The following is a 20,717-nucleotide window of genomic DNA, read 5'->3' on the forward strand; positions in this document are numbered from 1 at the left end:
GGAAAATTAGCTGGGGTTTAAGTAAACAAACAAACAAAAAGGGAGAGAAAGTAAAATAGGTTTTGGAAATCTACTGCTGAGAATGAAAAAGTCAACTATGCACGCAGCAATACCAAGGAAATAAAGAATAGTGAAACATAAAATACAGTTTTCTATCCAAAACCATCAAAAACATTAAAAAGAGTGAATGCCCCCACATGCTGGTCCCAATATCTGCATAATTTTTTCTATCAACGGGTAAACTGAGGCCCACTCAATGGGAGAGTCTTTCCCAGGCCGGTACAGAGTCTCACCCACAGGACAGCCTTCCTGGCGGCTCACCGCCTCACCAGCCAGGCATTCTGCCCTAGAAATAGCTCAACATTGCGCACTGCCAGCAGGCATCACGCTGCACACCGAGGTCCTCGTCAGCACCTCGAGGGCCGTGCCTCGGCAGCTGCTGCGCCGGCTCACAACAGCAGCGCACCTCCCCTTGCTGCGCATTCAAGGACCGTTTCTCTCCAGGGACAGGGGGCCTGCCACGAGCTCTGCCCACGGCCAAACCAGGTTTAATCTGGCGTGTGACAGCAGGGAAGTGCCAGCAGCCAAGGCAGCAGCGCAGAGGGATCCCGGGTGGCGAGCTGGGTACCAGCTGAGCCAAGGAGCTCTGCAACATCCTCAGGGTGCCTCTGCCCCTCGCCGAGGCGCACGCCCCCGCTGCTGTGCCACCTCTGGCTGTGCCACCGGCGTGTCCCAAATGCTAGCGACACAGGCAAGCTGGCTCTGAAGCTGTAGCAGCACATTCAGTTGTGCTAACGTGGACTGCTGTCACAGACTTAGCGCCAGCCAGCTGGAACATTAATGACCTGGTAAACTATGAAGAAGAACAAACTCGGAGTGAAGTCTGCAGCACAATTACTTGACTGTCTGGGATGATGAACACCATAATTCCACAAGATTTCAGCAGGAGGTGGGGGATTTTGCAATTTTGTAATTCAAATATTTAATTAAGACTAAAAGTATACCGAGGACTAGTTCCCATACCCACCAGTCCAGATAGTGAAAACCATGAAATACCCTCTGCAAGGAGAAGGTCACTGCCTGCAAAAGCTGGACAGAGAGAGCATTGAGATGAGCCGCCACGCTATCTGGTAATTCTTAGAAACACTGCAGAGGTGACTTGCCACACCAGTTTCGCCACAGACACCAACAGCATTTCCAGCTGAAAAACCATCTTCGCTGTTCTGAAGGATTTTCTAAGAAATCCCTTTTTTTCTCCTTTAGCAAACCATGACTCATTGCTCTATGTAGAACAAACAGCCACCAGATACAGAAGCTTAAGTGCCAGAAAATGCTCCACTAGCTCACAGAGAGTGTTTCAAGTGGGAGCTTCAAAACAGCCTCCAGAACCACACTCCTGTTCAAAGGAGGTGCTAGAGAACACGGCTGTGTGAAATTTGGCAATACAGCCTCACTGGCAGGAACAGGGAGGTTAGTTTTGGCTCACGTCAGATGCTCCACCCTGTATTTCGCTTTGGACAGTTTTAATGAAAAACTCAAAGTGAGATTCAGCTGCCACCATCGTTTTTTATCTGCGGTTGGTCAAAAGCAAAAGAAATGTGATTTCTGTGCGCACAACAGTGGAGGATGGAATATATCTCCCCTTAGAAGAGACTGTATTTAGAGTTATCTTTGGAAGAGAAGGCAGCCGGGAGGCCCATAATTCTGTCACACGTATGCAATGTGTGTAAGCAAGCAAAGCATCGATGCGGCCAAAGATGGGGTGAATGGGTAAGTGCATCATCCAACTTGTAGCACTGGGCAGCAGACAAGCCTGTCCACTTTACTATTTCCAGAGGAGCAGTTAGTCACTCCTCCCACCTATTTGCAGCAGCAAAATGAGAAAATGCTGCTCTTCAGCTCAAATAGATGTTTATTTCATTCAGAGAATCTAAAGATGCCTCTAGAGGAGCTATGATGCCCAAATCATTAAAGCTTTGCCTCTTTACCATGATGTATTTTGGAAAATTTCGAGCCCCAGCACACGATGAGCAGAAGAAGGTGGTAAATCACAGGGTGCTTCTTATTCTGGCACGTGGTAGGAGGAAGGAGAGAGAAAACCCGCTTTAGGAGGGCGGGGGAAATACAGGATAGGCAGGACAGCCAGCCTCCCCTTGACGAGCAGGCAAGCAAGTTGGCTGCCTGCCCTTCCAGGATCTCCAAACGCAGCAAAGGCAAGAGGTGGTTACAGGCCACTAGGATTTTTTCCACCCCAAGACCACTGATGTTAAAGGGAGGGTTCCCTGCCTCCAATAAAAACAAAACAAAACAAAAATCTAAGAACTTCTTGCTAACGCAGACCAGCAACATTTATTTTAAGTCGCCTGTTCCCTGTAAAGCCAGGGAATATATACTTAGCTCCTCTTCCACAGACTACGCTGAAAATGTCAGAAAACAGGACAAGCTAGCTTATAAATAATTGCAAAGCCCCTCCTGGAAAAGGTTGAGAGGGAGGTGGGATGAAAGCTCGGAGCCAGGAAAGCTGGGACTGCCAAGGAGCAGAACACAATAAGGGCAAGGACGGTGTGTGATATCCCAGCTCCATCTGTATGCAGAAATGAAAGGCATTGAGGAAAATATCAGTGCGGGTTATGGCAGGCATTCCCAGGTGTGGGGAAATCCTCAAGGGAAGAGCACCATCAACAGAAAATACAGCAGACCTTATAAGAGACAGCTGACGTGGCAGATCCTACAAAAGCTTGTCTGCGGTATCAGAACATCTTTTGTTCTCTAGCCCCATTCTTTCACCTGGCAGCTCACGGATGAAAAGACCTGAGAGATGTTCCTGTCACCAGAGACTTTTCCTCAAAAGGCTCCTAAAAGGAGGAGGACCAGGGTAATGCAGGCTCCGCTACGGGGGATGCGTGGCAGAGGAAACTTTACCCCTGTAATAATGACTTGCCTACGTTTCTGAAAATTCTCCCTAACCCTATCCCCTCACTACCTGCAGAGTGATAACAAAGCCAACATTGTCCGTCAAGTCTCAATCTGAAGTGACTCATTTATTCTCAGGAGCACCGGGTTCATTTTTGTCAGCCTGGCATCCTAAGAAACAAGGTTTACACGATCATATTGCCTGTCATACGCCTTAACTGTTTGTCCCTTCCTATTAACTTTTGAATCACCCCGGACTGGGGATAGAGGGCTCGGAGAAATTGAGTTTCTCTTACAGAAATTGAGTTTCTCTAAGATCAGTGAATGTGCCCCGGGTCGGTAGGGCAGAGCCCCCAGCTCGAGCCTCTCGGAGGAAAGGTGAAGCGCAGAGCCATGCGCGATGGGGATGGGGAAGGGGGTGAGACCCCCCGGGGAGCAGGGCCTGAGCTGCACCACCGGGGTGGAGAAACGCAACTTCACACGGAGCCCGGCAAAACTCGGGGCTGTTTTCTGCCAAATTGCCTGTAACTTCATGATGCATCATCAGGGACAAACGCCAACATTTCTCAAGTACTCGCTGAACCCAGCGCGTAGCCACGCACCAAGCAGCGTGCAACTGATCTCTCGTTAGAACTTCTCCCCTTTTGTCTGAGCGTGGCAAGCAAAAGAAAAGTCACTGCGAAGTCACTTTGTCTCCTAATGTCAGCACTTTCCAGGCCCACACAATTAATGCCGGGTTCCTTGAAACAAGCAGAAGGCGTGCGATGAATCAAACGCGAGCACTCTGCAGCAGCGCTCCCGTAAGGCTGCGAGGCTTGGCTCTCGAGTGAGCCTGTGACTTTGTGAAAAGCAGCTCTCCGCCCCAAGCACGCTCTGCAGGGGCATTTTCCTATATTTACTGACCAAACTATTGATTTTCAAGGAAAAGAAAAGGAACAAAAAAATGTCCCTTTCCCCTGTAGCACCACATGATAAATTTCGTTCGCCCCTCTCCCAACAGCTTCTAGTGACAGTGCAGTGTTTGTCTGAATTTTTAACAGATGTTTCTAAGTACTCTTGACCACTTCTCTCTCTTGAGGATTTCGGCAGTGGGATAGCTCTAGATAGTAATACAAACAAAGCTGGAAGAGGCTCTCGGGGATAAATCTGTAGACACTGCATGTAGGATGGGTGTGGGTATGGGTCCAAGGCTTATGAAACTTTGCAAATATCCTCTGAAGACTAGCAAGCTGGACTGACGCTGCCTGCAGATGTTTTTGAGCTTACCAGCACCGCAGCGAAAAGCAGGACAGCTTGCAGATAGCTGCAGTGCTCCCGGAACAGCCTGGGAGTGGGGTTCAACCCAAAGGTTACAAAAGCAGGAATATAGCGGAGCAGAACAGAACGATGCAGAAGACGATGTGCGATGGTGTAAGTGCATTTCCACCCAAAATATCACAGGTATTCGCTGCGGCAGGGATCAGGCTGCGCTGAGGCAGGATCTCCCAGATGCCAGGTAACCCTGGGGAACGAGCACACTGAGTGCAACTGACAGGTGTGAAGGTACTCATGCAGTCAGAACATGAATTGTTTGGGAAAAAAAATAAATCTCTGCTTTCAGCTTAGAAGAGAACGGATATCTTGTGCTTACGCCTGGGAAGGAGGCAGTGACATCTGCCTGAGTGTGTGCCCAGCCCGAGCCAGGAGCGGCTGCTCCCACCTTTACAGCCACTAGTTTACACACCACGATGTGAGCACGGCTGTTTAACACCCAAAGGAAATCCATTAAAGCTACTGCCAGTGTCCCAGGGCAGCTGAAGCTGGCTTCTCAGGAGGCTGACCTACTGGCTGCAGAGCGCGAAGCAGCGCTGCGGCTGTGCCAGCCCTCAGGACGCGGCCGCATCCTGCAGCCCGGGTTTGTGCTCCCCGAATGCCGGGCACGGAGCAGCAGGGATGCGCTGGGGGAGCCCGGCCGTGGGGCGTGTGGGGCTGTGCCCCGCGGGAAGGCGGCAGGGGCCGCGGGGACCCCCGACGTGGGGCTGCACCTCCACATTGCTGGGGCAGGGAGAGGGATGGCTGCAGAGGGCACTGCTTTTTCCAGCCCCATTGCCCGTTGTGGTGGCTGTGTCATTCACAACAATACCACAACCCGCCTCCGCCCCTAGAAAAAAAAAAACACATAAAAACCCCAAGCCCAGATACACTTCCCCATAAATAGCACAGCATCACTCCAAACACCCCACCGTCACCACAGAGCAAGGTATGCACGTTTGCTGTCCTCTTGTGCATTAGTGTATCTGTTAACCCTTTTGTAAGACCATTCGACTTGGTTTCAAAACTCCTCGTGCTGAAAACACTTGTTAAATATTGGCCCTGACTGCTACACACAACGATAGCTTGGTAGTCACAACCCACGAGATATATTTAGCTTCACAAACTCATCATCAATGGATTTTGAAAGCTCTGTAGCGAACAGACTGGAAACCACATGCAATACAAACACATAATAGAACTTTTAATGTGCAAAGAGACTAAACAAAAAGATCCTTGACCTTCTTGCTTTCCCTTGCATACCATTATCCCCAGCGAGACAGCAAATGAAATGACGTTGAGAGCAACAGCTACCATGAAGCAACTTTGGAAGCCAATTTCTACAGTAGTTAAGCAGTTAATGGCGTTAATCAGAATGATAACTTATTAAATTCTACATTTATGCAAATAGCATTTTGGCATATCACAGGGAGACTTTAGTAGAGCTCGCCAGGAAGAGGTCCCAACATCTTTTAAATTGCCTGTTCTTTTTTTTTTTTTTTATAACATGTAGAATAATAGCAAAGGACTGTGTCCGTGACTGTTGGCACATCTGACAAACTGCACTTAAATAATAAGCTGTAGTCATAAATTAATCTCCAACATCCCAAATAGATTAATGAACAAATTGTTTAATTCTTAACCTTTACGAAGCAGGGATTAATCTCTACAGCTAAATCCAATCTCTGTCTTTATCTTTTTAACAAGAAGTTGACATTTCTTACTGAGCTTCCTAAAAGAAGCAACATTCACTGAACAAAGAAATAGCAGGTATCCCTAACTCTCTCCATGCTACAGTAGCTATGGGATATATAACACACAAATATAAAGCAACACAATAATTCATGACTATGGCATGAAATGACACTGTCTGCATATGACGAAATAGAAAAAATTTAATTTTACAGAGTTTATAGCAATCTTAGTTTTGTAAAACCAATGTGGAAAATTTGCTGTTCTCCAAAAGAAATTATCTGGCTCTGGGTTGCATTTAAATTCAGTGAGGATGGAAGAAGCAGGGGACTGGATGAACAGCAATGAACTGCACTTTTAATGGCTCTCTAGATGTAACGCCCTTCACCACCATCACCACCACCAAACAAACAAAAAGCAAAAAAAAAAAAAAAGCACTTTTGTACTTCGTTTTCTCCTTTGTTGATGTTGTTTCTGTAGAATTAAATTCTGCATAGAATTTTACTCATTTATTAATTGATTCTACATCTTTGGGGAAATGAGGGGGGAAAGTGTCTGCCCGTAGCACTTGCTGAAGGATGTTGTGCAAAATGAGTATTTCACCAACTGCAATTGTACCTGCATTTTGGAAATCAATACAACCGCTTATACACAAGCCCGAACTGTTGGTTTATTGATGTATATGTAAATGCTCGTGTAAGTGGTACATTTGCTTTGTTTGGACAAAGCCTGCAACAAAGAATGTTAAAATTTCTCTGGAAAAAATAATTGGCCTTTTTTCTTCCCTTTGGGTACAAATTTCTGTTTTTAAATGAATGTGCAGGTTTCCTGTTGCTGCATGAAGCCTTCATTCCAAAACACCATCATTGACTAATTCTATATTTAATTAAAACAGAATGTTTTACATCAGAAACAGTTATGTTTGTTTTTTTTTTTTCCAGTACATATCTTTACCTTAATGTGATTCCTGGCTATTAAGAGAACAAGTTTCTTTTGTTGTTGTTTTCTCTTTTTTTTTAATTTAATGAAATAATCTGAAGTTTTACTGCAACTCTTTATGGAGTCAACTTATGCAAGCACCGGAGCCTTTCCAGAGAAAACAGGATTCTCCCCACCTCCCTCTGGCTTTTCTCCCTCCTGAATGCCATGGCCTTCACTCAACCAAAGGAAATGAAAGACAGACTGAGACAACAGCATCACGTGGGTGAAGGTCAGATTGATTTTCAGCTGTGTGGTGCTGTTTTATCACCCTCAGGACAAAAGTTAAGCCCTTCATTTTTTTTCATGTCTACTTTAACAGAGTAACTTATTTTTCCCCCCAAATTTTGGTTGGGCTCCATACCACCAGAACTATCAAGGATAGCCTAATTTAAAACATTTGTGGATATCTTCTTCCTTGGAGAAAAATCCCGAGCAGCCCGCACACCAGAGCGTTTCGATCCTCGAGTCTCCTCTATCCCCTGCGCACGTATAGTGGCTCCTTTCAGCTGCTGAGGTTTCTGCGGTGACACTCGCTGACAGCAGAAGACGACTCGCATGCAGCTGCCGGCTGTTCAGCAATGCTCCTGGTCACCGGGAGAGGAGCATTTGCTATCTCAAAAGGGGCAAGTTCACAAATCATTTTTTCTCCCCGTCCTCCTCCCCCTCGCTGCATGGCCGAGCTCCCCGAAGCCGAGCCGCCCGCCTGTCACTCGCTGAGCCATGCACGTCGCGCTTCTCCCAGCTCGGTGCGACTCCCCAGCGTGCTGCGACCACTGCCTCTCCCCAGCTCTTGCAGTAAAAGCTGATGCTCCCCCAAGGCAATGATGTTGTCTTCTGAGCAGCCAGTTTTAGCTGGTCAGATCTTCCAAACTGAAATGGTTAATGTACGATGCATTTGGTACATCAGAAATACGTATCGTGGCAGAGAAGGAGCCTCTTCCCTCCTGATGCTTGCATGTCTGGAGGATAAACGGGCAGCCAGGAAACTCAATATTCTCTCATTTAATCTCTGAGAGAAGAAACTCCTACTCACTTTCATTCATTGTTGAGTTTTGTTTGTTTAAAATTTTGGTTTAAAAGTGTTTTTTTTGTGTGTGTGAGGAGAGCAACAACATTGCGAGCATCCTAACGATGACAATTCATCCTCCATGCAGCAAGGGACACCATCTGCAGCTACACGGGCACCGTTACAGTATCTAGTGGGATACAATTCCTGCCTGAAAGAGCTCTTGTAAAACAAAACACGGCAAGCGTCAGTGACAGGGCTGTAAGGTGAGATCAAGCAGCTCTCCAGGTTGGGGCTGGATGCAGTCTGAATGCAAATTGGAAAATTCACCGGGTTTTGTAAACAAGGATTTGACTATGGCATACAGCTTTACCTCTTTGAACCTCAATGGGAGTACCTCCAAAATGGCCCCCAGCTCAGATGGGTGCTCGCAGCACCTGGGGGAGCTCTGCAGGTGCTGGTCCCCATGGGGCAGCGTGAGGACAGCCCTGTGAGCACTCGGAGCCCAGGGAAGGGACAGCCCCGGGCCCAGCAGGCAAGGCAACAAGAGCAGCACAGAGAGAAGGGAAATCAGCAACGCGGTGAGGTGTAGCGGAAGCATATGAGCTGCGCGGGGTCTGAAAACTCAGACGTGGAAGTGACTGGGTTACACCCGGGGCCAGGAAAGGGCAAATGCCAGCAAAGCATCAGGGAGGACGGTGCCGTAAGCCTGATATGAAATGGTCAAAGTCCAGCTAGGAGCACTGCAAGGACACCAAGGAAACAGCCTAAGAGGAGGGACCACGGGGAGACCAGCGCAGGCAGCAGGGACAGGGGAGAGCAGTCACCCCGAGGAGAACCAGAAGTGCTCACAAAAGCAAAATCCCCCATGGTGAGGAGACAGACTGCAATCTGACCTGCAACTGCCCTAAAGGCGTGCTGGTTTTTTGGATGGCGTTGGCTTGGTTGGTTGCTACGGCTTATTGGTGTGGGCTGAACACATTGAAATCTGGTTAGATGACTCTTGGAGTCCAGTAAGTCACCCACATGCACTTTTGCTCAGAGAAAATGAATGCAGGTGTTTATATTTGTGTTTCTGTAGACTGCAAGGTCATAAATGGAATTTATTCTACTTCTGTCCATCTCTCCAAATTTTCTAATGAATAATTAGTAGATGTAGATTTCTAAAAAGACCATTTAATATAAGTTATATCAAATCTCATTTATTTTAGGAGATATCATTAAGTACAAAGTCTGCACAAGTGAACTGAGTTCACTGTAGAGGAAATGACTGGGAATTACGTTCAAAAATCTATTCAAATGTTTAATGTAACAGATTCCCTGGAGAAGAGAAAAGTGATGGGCCTCTTCAGCCTTTCCTTATGTCCTCCTCTGCAAGGCTAACAGTAATTGAGTAGCAACATAAGGAGGAGCCAAAAAGTCTTTCACCATTATGCTGAGAAAGATTTTCAAGGAAGCCTAAAGAACAGACGGACCACATGCCAAAAACCTGGTGCCTGCAAGAGGTGGAGGAAGCTCACCCGCTGCGATATAGGTGTCTCCAGCAACAAAACCCACCTGGATTAAAGACCTTGGCTCTAGCACTGATGTCATGCATGTTATTGGACAAATCAGTGACGCCAAAGTTACAGTCATTTTCATCCAAAATAAGCCAGGCTGCTAAGGGAGAAAGGCTTGAAATCTCCTCCAAACCCCTACCTCTTGTCCCCCTCATGTTGACGCAAGGCTTCTGCATTTTCAGAGGATGCCCAATGGGGGAGCTGCACAGACTAAAATTTAATCCTTTTAATTAGCAGCAACATCAGTTCCCAGAGAAAACACAAATCTTGTATCAGCAAGAGGTAGGGGATGGAAGGAGAGAATACTCCTCCCAGTAACAGGCAAAACTTTAGCTGAAATAGAATGACTTATTAATTCCCTGAAGATAAAAATAAGGTTGGTACTTCTTGTGTCAGAAAGGAGTCGCTAGACCAAATGTTTAAAGATTCTGAAGTGCTCAAATACCATAGGAGGTATTTAGCATAAACAGACCAGGTGCTTTGAAAACTCTAAATCATTTTTTTTTTCATTAGCTAAGGCAATGAAAATTGGTTGTATTAAACATGAAGTTTGATTAACATTATATTTTATATACATTATTTAATTAAAAATTCTATTGATTATTTTTTCAACAATTCTGAATTTAATGAGATTATGAAATCTACTTTTAAAAGTCACCTTGTTATTAAAAACAAACAAACAAACACTACAATTACTTAAATGAAACAGCATTCAAGAGGCATGTGCTTGTTGCCAAAGTTTTGGAGAAAGTCAGAAGCTGCTTAGACCTCTGGTGGAGGTCTTCTGATGTGCAAACCCAGCTTGGAAAGCAACAGCCTCTCCAGCAGGTGCAGGGAAAATATTTCCCTTATTCAGTTTATCTGACTAGTTCAGTCCAACAACGAGTTCGTTCAGAACAGAGAAACTATCTGGCAGACAATCATTAATTTGCTTCTTGCCAGCCCACGCTACAGAAAGACGCGAGAGCCCTGCGGAAGATGCAGGCACCCGGGTGAGCATGTCCACGGGAGGCCACGTACCTTGGCGGATCCATCCTGCTCGCAAGGCACCGCTGCGGTGCGTGGCCACGGGCTGCCGGCCGGCACGGGGGACGTGGTGCAGCCCTCCCTCGGGTTGGCGCTGGAGGCAGGCTCAGCCCTGGGCTCCCTGACCCAGAGGCCTCACGGGGATGCTCCAGCGAGCGCTCCCAAAGCCAGCCAGCTGAAGAGGACCAACCCATGCTGGCACGTTTCCCTAAAGCCAGCCGGCACCGGGGGGTGGAGGCTGCTTACTGGCTTCCCCAAGCCCGGAGCACAGTTAATAACATGCCAGCTGTATCTGCAGACAAGCCAAGTTTAATGAGGCTACAACAAAAGCATTCAAATATGCACTACAGAACTTCTGCAGGGATTTTTTCTAGAGCTTGTTTAGGAAAAAAAAAGATAGAAATACTTGACAGTGTTTGTATGCACACTCCCTTTATTTTTCATTCTTTTTTTTTAATTATATTCTCTAAATTCAAATAAATCAGCATTAGAAAGACTTGTTTTTATCCCGCTACTTCCAACAGCAAAATTATGTTCTGTGATGAGTGCCTGAAATGCACTGCTGGTTGCTTTTTCCTAGCAAACATTTAAGCCTTAATCACTTTCCCTCTGAAAGGCCAGCCACCACCTTTCTGCCTGCCTGGCCTCCACCCCAGCACCAGTGCAATGCATCCCCTCGCACTCGGAAACTGAGACAAACAGGCAAACATGACCACGTCCCGAGTGCAGGCGATGAAGGAGGTGCCTTACACATTCACTGCCCTGCCAGCGATGCTTCACCATGTGCCTCGGGCTCTAGCTCTGGGTCAAGGTGCAGAAGGTACCAGTAAGAGGACTGCAAACATGGACCTGGGGTCTCCTCGCAGGCTCCTCAGACCTTCCCAAGCCCCAAGCTCGACATTCGGGCTGGTGACTTCCCCGGTGATGGAGCTCCGTCACACACGGAGTTACAAACACCAGCCCCCGAGGGACTGAGGGAACTACTGAGGCTCCAGGCTGCTCTCCTGAGAGGCTGCAGCATCCCTCTCTCCCAGGGACTGGGATAGTCATTCAGGTTGCTTAAAAAACAAAGAGGAGAACCCTCTCCCATTTTTCTCTACAGCCACCAAGAGCAGGGAGCTGCTGGCAGCAGCAGGACCCTCCTCTGTGGGCATGGCCACCCCTGCAAGCTCAGCAGGGTCCAGCCCTGAAAGGCACCTTCCTGTTGCCACCTCTCCCTCCTCTTCCGACCTGTTTATTATTTACTTGCATTGCTGTAACGCCGAGAAACAGACCTGCCCCACACAGACCCAGTGACTGCCCGAGCTGCGACATGGCCGCAGACTGCCCCTCGGCAGCAGAAGCTCGGCTGGGGAGCAGCAGCAGGGCAGCAGGCGCAGGGCCGCAGCAGGACAGGGCTGGTGGCCCCGCGTTTCCAGGGGTGCCCGCACTCACTTTGCAGGCTCATTTTTGAGCTAGATAAAAGTAGATGATAAAAAAAAAAAAAAAGCTCAATTAAAGTGGCAAGGATGAAACAGTCCCTTGCTGATACGACCACGCTAACGTGTCATCCTCAGTTCCTCACTGGGCCATATGTTTAAAAATGACAGGGAAAATGTTCTTCCTATGTGAAAAACATATGCTGCTTGCGGAAAGACATCATCTTAGCTGAGAAATATTTGTACAGCCTCAAAACACGCGGCTGTGCCCTCCGCGATGACTGCCGGCTACGTGGAGGCTGCAAAGGGGTAGACGCAGCCCGTGCCTCCCTCCCAGCAGAGCTCTGGTTTCGCTCAACCCAGGCTCCCACAGCCGCGCTGGCACCGCTCCTATCTGCATGCGCAGAGCCTGGTGCTGCCGCCCGTGCCACCGTCCCCAGGGGCCCGGGCACAAAGGTGGCCGTGGTGATTGCGGGGGGCGGCGCCGGCGCCCTGGCAGGCTCTTATCTGCCAGCACACCAACTGGGCCTCGCGGCGGGGCCTGCTGCCGGCTGCCACCGCGCTCGACACGCGAGAGCCTCTGCGAGGCCACAGAGCAAATCCCGGGCTTGGTGTTTATGGCCAGCGAGCTTTGTTTCAAATTCACGCCCCCCCCCACCAGCCACTGCAAGCCCTCAGAGGCACGGCATGCTTGTAAAACCCAGAACCAGACGCAGACCAAGCACCGAGTGCCAGACTGCACTGGCAGAGGCAGAGCAGGGCCTCGCCACCCTCACCCAGCAGGGCTGCCGCTGGGGAATCGGCCACCTCACGCAGCTCCCACGAACACCCGCACTGCATTCAGCGCTCATGAAACCACTGCTGCATGCAGCCCTGCGACGAAGCTACCTCATCCTCCAAGGTCACCACGTGCCCTGTGCACCATTACGCTCCACACTGCGCTCCTGCGTGGCTTCGGCTCCAGGTTCAGCTACGGGAACGCGCTTCACCTTCTGCACGATAAACACACACAACGCCGTGCACCTGCACAGAGAGCCAAGTTGTGCCCCAATGGGCACAAACACCGACCAGCGGGACAAATGTGAGCCCCGCGAGGTGAGGCCTGGGACGAAACAAGAAAAGGAGCCTGCGGTCACAGCCCCTTCGGGGACCTACAGCAAAAAGCCTGCCGCAGTGCCCGCTGCCAGAGCCAGGCAGTGAGAACTGAGGGCGCCAGGGAACATCCGTGCTTTTACAGTTTGTGATATTACAGAGCGTTTCTGGTGCCAATTCTGAAAACACTGCCATGACCTCTGGAAAGAAGGAAACTTGCATTTCAGCATGACAATGTAGAAAAGAACAAAAAAGGAAATGTTATTTTTTTATTATTTTTTTTAGATTGAAACACTAGTCATGTTAAGAGAGAGGAGCAGAATTCTGGCAAGGACAGGAGCACTCAGACCAAGCCACAACACAGTAATTAGGGCCAACAGGTCATTAGAGCCACAGCTGTATAAACTAGGTGTATAATTAAGTTTCCACACTGCTTTTTCACAACTGTATTTCAGTATCTTTTGTGGAGGATGATCAGTTAATTCATTATTTTAAAAAAGCAACAACATCAGCAGCAAAGCAACTGAAAATCTCCAACTTGCCAATCGGGTGCAACAAGATTATAGTTCGGGGAAGGGTTAATTTGGGAAATACATGCAAGAAATCCATCTTTGTCAGTGCAAAGTACAAAGTACTACCTGACAAAAACATCACTGAGACGCGGCCACTTGTTGGCAAGCTGCCGTGTATGGTTTCTGGGTGAGCATCCTGCATATACAGTTGCATGGCAATTATAATTCAGCAGGTGAAATACAAGAAAATGCAAAATTATACACTAGCACGAAACAGTTACAATACCTCGTTTCTAACGCAAGCCTAGTGTACAAGTTACAGGGCATTTAACAGGAGCAACTGCAAGACTTTAATTATAAACTAGTTCCTACCGTACAGTAGTTTAGAAAAATCAGCCGCTTCCCAGCTGGCAATATCCATATATAGCTCTGCTGCTGTTTGAAACAGACAACCTGTAAAGTTATCAACAACAGAAGAGGACCTCATGAAATGCTCAGAGACCCCAACGTAACCTACTTCTGTCCAGTTCATTGACGCGCTAACTCACTTTACAACACCCTACATTTGCTTGGGAAACCAAAGGACAAAGTTTATGGGAGGCTACACTGGCCCAGCAGGGGGAAAGGGCTGGCATGGGCAGAGGAATCAAAACCAACATGATAAAAACGGGAGCTAAAACCAGACTGGCACATGTGGACCAACATGCACATACAAAAAGGCAAGTCTCAGGGCTTTTTAGCCGCTTTTCATCAGGCAACAAACAACCCAGCACCAGGCACCAGGCAGTGACGTACTGCAGAATAGCTGCTTGATGCATGCAGCCCCCGGTGCTGGCTAGAGGACACCCGCACTTGTAAATGCACATGTGATCCTCTCCTCTTGTCAGTACTGCTGTGGCACTGTGTCGTAGCACCTGCACTAACGGCAGCGTGCAAAAAACATACAAAAAGGACTGCATGAGATGGCCACACCTGAGTCTTCTCGAGTTAAGGGGACACAGGACATGAGTGACTTTTTGAATTCATTTTAAAAGCTCAACACATGTAGCACATGCACTAGGTGTCTCTATGTATTCTCAGGGCATTTTTAAAGATGCTCTCTGGCTGTTTAAGGAGCGCTCGTGTGAGGCCGAGCTGGGAAGCCATGAGCTGGGGAGGAAACGTGCTGCTCATTCAGCATGCGCTGCCCCGTTGGGGCCCTTTTCACATCCCCGTCGGCACTGGAAGCCCCCAGCCTGCTGTCATAGACATCCACCACGAGCAAAAGGTACGAGAGGCACCTAATTCTGTCAGGAGAGCACCTCCACCGGGCCGGCATCCAAAGGGATGCCGTGCACTTACGCTACAAGAGATGTCTAGATTTCAGCCGTGTTTTGTCCTCAAAGAAACAAGTCTGAAATACATGAAAAAGCGAGGGGGGAAATGGCTGTTTGTTACTTCCTTACATGTCAAAGAAGCTGCGTTCAAACTGTATTATAACTTCAGCCCGCTGTAATGAATTTCTAAGGGATTCCAGTGAAATAGATGGTTTATCCTATTCTTTGGAGTGAGCTCTTATAATCCTGCAACACACCAGAGCTACAATACCTTCCTAACTTCAGCCTCCCAAAGGAAGTCATTAGTTACATTGTATTATCAGCCTGGTGATATTATCACTACAAATATTACCTGCATTGATCTGGAGCCATGTAGACACGATTGAACACCCTGCTTCAGATTAAGACATGAAACTCTAGCTTGCCCAAAGGTCAGGCACTGTGTTACAGCCTCAGAGGTGTCGGGCAGGCATTAGAGACAAAAGGAGAGCAGGGCAACTCAGGACACAGCTCATATGGTGGGGTAACAACGTTAAATACACCACATTTCCTAGCGCTCTCTTAGATTCTCAACCTGGTGGGGGCAAGTCTTTCCAGGTGAGCTGAACAAACACGTGTAATTTGCATTCTTAGAACAAAAATTCGTATGGCTATTGAACAATTGGTGGGTCTAAACTTGAAAACTTTTTTTTCCTCGTGGCAAGACATGTAAATATCAAACAATATTCCAGATTGCCTTCATGGAAACATTCTCATTCCAGAATAGATGAGTGCAACCCTCCCCTCGGCATTAAATCACTTCAGGACACTAGACTAAAACAAATAGAAAACAGGCACTCTTATTCTGGAACAAGGATTTCCTCACATGGAGATAATCAGCACCTATTCCGTGTATATGCAGATGATTATACGGTGCCTTTTTATGACAAAATGTCTTTGTAAATCATCAGCACATGTCAAGACAGTAAAAGATGATGAAGTTATGCTACCTGCAATCAAAAATTAGCAAGGGGAATACTCACAAATTATTTTGATAGGTCCCAAAAATAGAATTTATTTTTCTTACTCTCACTAACAGAACACTACGCTGAGGGTAAATAAAAACTGAGGTGTGAAAACATCGACTGTACAGACAGGGATCTCTAGGTTGCTGTGTTTTAATGGACGTTTGCCTCATGAAAAAAACAGGCCTCTCTTTCACAGCACCACTGACCAGCCGCAGTGCCCTACCCTCCCGCCTGGCACTGCAGGGACCTGTCCCCATCCCCTGGGCTGCGCACCTCACCTTCCAGCCTGGAAAACAAGGATTTTTCTATTCAACAGCATTTTCCTGCTTACTACCCTGCGTTAAAATATTAATTTTGTTCGCAGAAATCTCAGGGCAATCCAGTGATTGTCAGGTGGCCAAAAAACGACCCTGCGAGCAGTAACCTTTTTGGTTTTTGTACTTTCAAGTTGGCATCCCAGGCAGTGTTTAACCACGAGCGCAGAGCAAGAAGCCCTGGCGATGCAGGAGAGCCGCATCCAGCTGAGGATGCTCGGGGTGGGCGGCAGAGCCAGCCGCAGCCCCGTCTGCACGCTCGCCCTGGGCAATTCCTCTGGCCTTTCTCGGCTGGGCACAGCTTTAATTATGCCCAAAAAGAAGAACATAATGTGGACTCATTACCAAACAAATTAAGTGGCCAGGGAGGAACACGCACTCGTGGGAATAAGGATGGGATAATGCTGCACCAGAAGAGAAGCTAACCCCCCTGCCAGCTGAAATGGGAACTGGCTAAAAATGTCTTAGATGAGTGCGGAGGAAAAAGTGCTGGCAGTGTATTCGACTCTGGGAAGGGCGAGAACTCCTGATTTAAATATATATGAACATATTCTGTGCTCGCCCTCCTAAGATTTTATTTAATCTTTGGCAAAATCTGCAAGGCTTTTTGCTGCCCCCATAAAGCGGATAACATGCTGTGCAGGGTGCCTGCTGCTACCACCGGCCATGCACGAGGAGCCGTGCGATGGCAAGATACGCTGCGATTGCACACACCATCGCTCTGTGTTTGTTCTTACTTCACAAGGAAAATCGAAATCAGGGTAGGCTCATGCCATCCTCACCTCCATAAAATTCAAACGGAAACGCAACAGTAACCTAGGGAGAACGGTGTATTTTTAGGGTGGGATTACAAAGCTCACACTATGAATTTTTATCTCAGAAATTGTCATGTTCTTTGGTGGGGTTCAGAGGCCTTTCTTCGGGGGAGTTTTGCACACTTCAGTCATTTAACTTTTTTAATCTTCCTACGTTTGGGAAGAGAGGGAAAAATACCCTGTCTGAAACTTTTAACGTTAAAAAACCCCACAACATTTTTGTCTAACATAATTACTGACAGATTCCAATTGGAAAGCTGTTGCTTTTATTTTAATTTTATTAAAGGAGTGAACAAAGGCTACCCAAGGCACCACAATAAAATTACATTAACTGTAAAATTACATTATTAATTCTTTAATCTCACTTGAGGCCTCAAGCTGTTGCTATGTCCAATTACCCAGCTAACCACCTGTCAGAACTGCAAAGCGAGTTTAACATTACCTCCAGGACAGTGGTGTGCCCTGTGTTCAGTCAGGTCTGCCAGCGAATCGAAGTCCTGCTGACAGTTATCGCAGGTGTAAATTGACTCATCCTCCATGTCTTCATCTTCCTCATTTCTCTCTTCCTGGCTCGTCACGCTGTTCCTCTCTTCCAGGGCCCGGCTGTCCTTCGCGTCGCTCTCCAGCTCTCCTCCCAGGCCACCTGCCAACAGCAAGGATGCACGCGAAGGTTTAGAGGTCTGCCTGACGAACGACGCCGCGCTTATTGAGATACATTTAATTATAGCCGGTCTCGCGTTATTCCTGACACCTTTCATTATATTAATGTGGTTTTTATATCATGCGGCGCAACAATTCTCAACTGTATTCTCTGCTGCTTGGTGTGAATCCTGCAAACACTCCCTCAATCTCCTTCAGCGGGCAGAAATCTCTGACTCTCTGTCATAAGAAGTCGTTAGTGTTTCATCACTTAACCAGGCTCTCAAAGCTTTAAAAATTGGCAAGATTAATTGCAGCCTGTACAGAACAGGCACGTACTGAATTTTAATTCTCCGTGCTCCCCTCTCCCCGCCGCCACCAAGCCCCAGCGTGAGTGCCCACCACAGCGAAACGCTCCAGCTGAAGACCCCGAGGCCCACGCACACCTCAGGACACGAGGGGTGCCACCGAACCCCGCGGGCACCTCGCTGGGCGGCACACCCCACTTCAGACTTCTGTGACCAAACAATCCGCGAGTTTCCAGGCGCAGGGTGTAAAAGGAGGCCAAGCCCTCCGGCAGGCCAGTTTCAGTTTCCCCTCCGCCTCCTACAGCCCCGTTGCGCCCTCAGCACCCGTTGGACGTGCCGGCTGCCCTGGCCACGCTGGGTGACCAGCTGAGGGGACGCCTGTCTTACCACCAGCCGTGCCGGCCTTGTGCCCTTCTGCCCGCCTCCGCGAGCGATCCCACCACCCGAGCGTGCCATGTTATTAGACACAGACGTTTTACAAGTCCTCCAGAAGAGCAAGTGGGGTCAGCAGGCCCCCACCACAGCAGCCCCCCGCGCTGAGCCCAGCCCCAGAGCGGCGCAGGGCCCCGGGGAGCGGTGCCCGAGCCCACGGCACAGGGGGTGCCGCCTGGCTGCCTGCCGGCACAGGGGTTTTGCGCCGGTAACGGAGAGATGAATGGTTTCTAAAACTAGATCAGCGCCAGAAAGATTAAGGGCAACCAGTGCTGAGAACATGAAACAAAGCTGAGAAATAAAATTTATTAAAGCTGAAAACTGGTTACCGCAAGTGCTGCAGTTCAGATACGCGGTGCTAGCAGGGCTCTGCTGCCACGCTCCATCCCGAGCACACATTTTATACCATCGTCTGCACTGCGCATGATAACGTAAATCAACTGGTGTAAAACGCTCTGCGGCTTTCCGTGGAGCACTCGTATCATGACGTACCCATTGAATTGCAATGGAAATATTAAAAATCAATGCCTGCTCGTTGTCTGTCACAGCATCGCTCTTAGCAATTAACCGACGTGCACATTTTCAGGTTCTTCTCCTGTTAAATTATACATACCTTTCTACTACAACATTGCTATGAAGAGCAAGGTGTAATGTTCATATTAACAAAGCAGATATGCCACTCTTAGAGCAGTAATGAATTTAAGGATTTCGTTATAAAAGTATCACTCACCACGCTCTCCGTGTCCTAAGTCTTGATCTGTACAGGGTTCATTCAATAAAACACTGTTCTCTGAACCTCATGCTTTAGAGCCTCTTCCTTTAATAAAAGCGTATTCTACTTAAGGACAGTTCTGTTCTCTTTACACCCCTACCCTGCTAAATAATGTTACATTTAAAGCTTTGCTAGCTTTGCTTTACTTAACACCTAATTCAATGTACACACTGCACTGATCACTTCCATTTTGTTGTATTTACTTGGCACACCGTTTTACAATCTCATCCCAGACTCAAATCACAAACATTATAGCTCAGTCAATTTTGTTAAAGCCTGTATGTCCTGCAGATTTGATAAACGTTCATAAATCAGAACATCAGCTCTCCAGCTCTATAAGACAGAAACCTATAAAATAGTGCAAGCCTATAAATCTGATCTGAGAACTGCCACCTGAATCCATGCCGCCTGCTGATGGAAGCCTCCGAAAAGCACTTCTGAACCGATGTAGCTACAACCTGAGGAACAAAGATTTTAGGCAACCTCAAGGAGGTTTAAGGCACCTTCACTAATATTTTCAGTAGAAATGCTGTCTTTTGACAGTTAACCTAAAGGCCAGTTGATCTGGTGAGCACACTGTGACAAATTCATCCTTGGTTTTTCTCCAAAACTTCATGACTACACTAGGGATAAAGCTGTTCAACCGAGTCCAACAATAACAAATAATTTAACACACTGCTTTAGGAAAAATAAATTGTACAATGTGAGATAAGAAAATAAGATTCCCGACTGCAGAGCAAAATTCCAGAAACATTTTTTAATTCCCCACTGAATGGGAAATCTGATCCTCTAGGCAACTTTTCAAAAGTGTCATTACGTGACACCGTTGTATGTCAAGTAACACAATAGTGAAATCTTGCACATAAATTATTTAGCAAACGCAACATTGCTTTAAAATGAGATGTTTTCTGTTTTCAGTCTATTGAAGGAATCGTGCGTGTTTGCCACACCTCAGGGTTGCTGTCCTTGGAATAACACCGTCTTCAGATTCCTCTGCCGAGCTGCACACTTGGTGCTCGCCTTGGAGAAACCCCACGCTGCTGAGGAAAACCCGGGGTGTTTCTTGAGTTTTTGGCCCATGTCCCCACTAAGGCAGCAGTGGCATGGGTGGCCCTGGGGCCCCTGGGAGCAAGCAGCATCGAGTGCCAGGGCAGTGACGGGGACGGGTGGTCCTCAGGCAGGGAGAGCTTCAGCCCCAGCTGCTCTGCAGTGAGCTCAGCGTCCCTGACCAGGCCGGACACCCGGGACCGCTCCTTAGGAATGAATTCCTGAGGAGTTTTGCTGCAGTAAGGCACGAATTTAACCTGCAGTGTTCCTGCAGGCAAGAACTGTATGAGCATCCCACCATGGTGCGGCTAGGTTCAGGGTGGAGAGCACACTGACCTCGTGATGGTGAGTGCCTGGCCAGGGTGGGTGCCAGGGGCACCGGCACACCCCCAAAAGGTCTTCTGTCACCACGGGAGGCCAACACACTGCTACTGGCACCATGCCTTTGGGCAAGCGGTCACTGGTTAGTCCTAAGTGGCAAAAAGGCCCTGCTTTCACAGAAACATTATTAGTAATTTTAAAATGGACCTGCCGTCTCCAACGATTGCTCCAACAATTTCCTGAGTAAGAGATAAGAC

General features: G+C 47.9%; 1 protein-coding gene across 7 annotated transcripts in view; it reads right to left on the reverse strand.

The window, feature by feature from the left end:
- Positions 1 to 20,717, reverse strand: part of ZNF423 (zinc finger protein 423) — a 214,690-nt gene that overhangs the window by 140,366 nt on the left and 53,607 nt on the right. For 5 of the 7 annotated variants that reach the window (XM_083794807.1, XM_083794806.1, XM_083794811.1 and 2 more), the window contains 2 exons: positions 17,384 to 17,584; positions 13,862 to 13,942 (listed from right to left, as the gene is read on the reverse strand). In XM_083794807.1, the coding sequence (XP_083650933.1) occupies positions 13,862 to 13,942; positions 17,384 to 17,584 (282 nt within the window). The remainder of the gene's footprint in view (positions 1 to 13,861; positions 13,943 to 17,383; positions 17,585 to 20,717) is intronic. The other 2 variants (XM_083794809.1, XM_083794808.1) reach the window with 1 other exon arrangement.

The sequence above is a fragment of the Anser anser genome (assembly GCF_964211835.1).
Source record: "Anser anser genome assembly, chromosome: 11".
Taxonomy (NCBI): Eukaryota; Metazoa; Chordata; class Aves; order Anseriformes; family Anatidae; genus Anser; species Anser anser.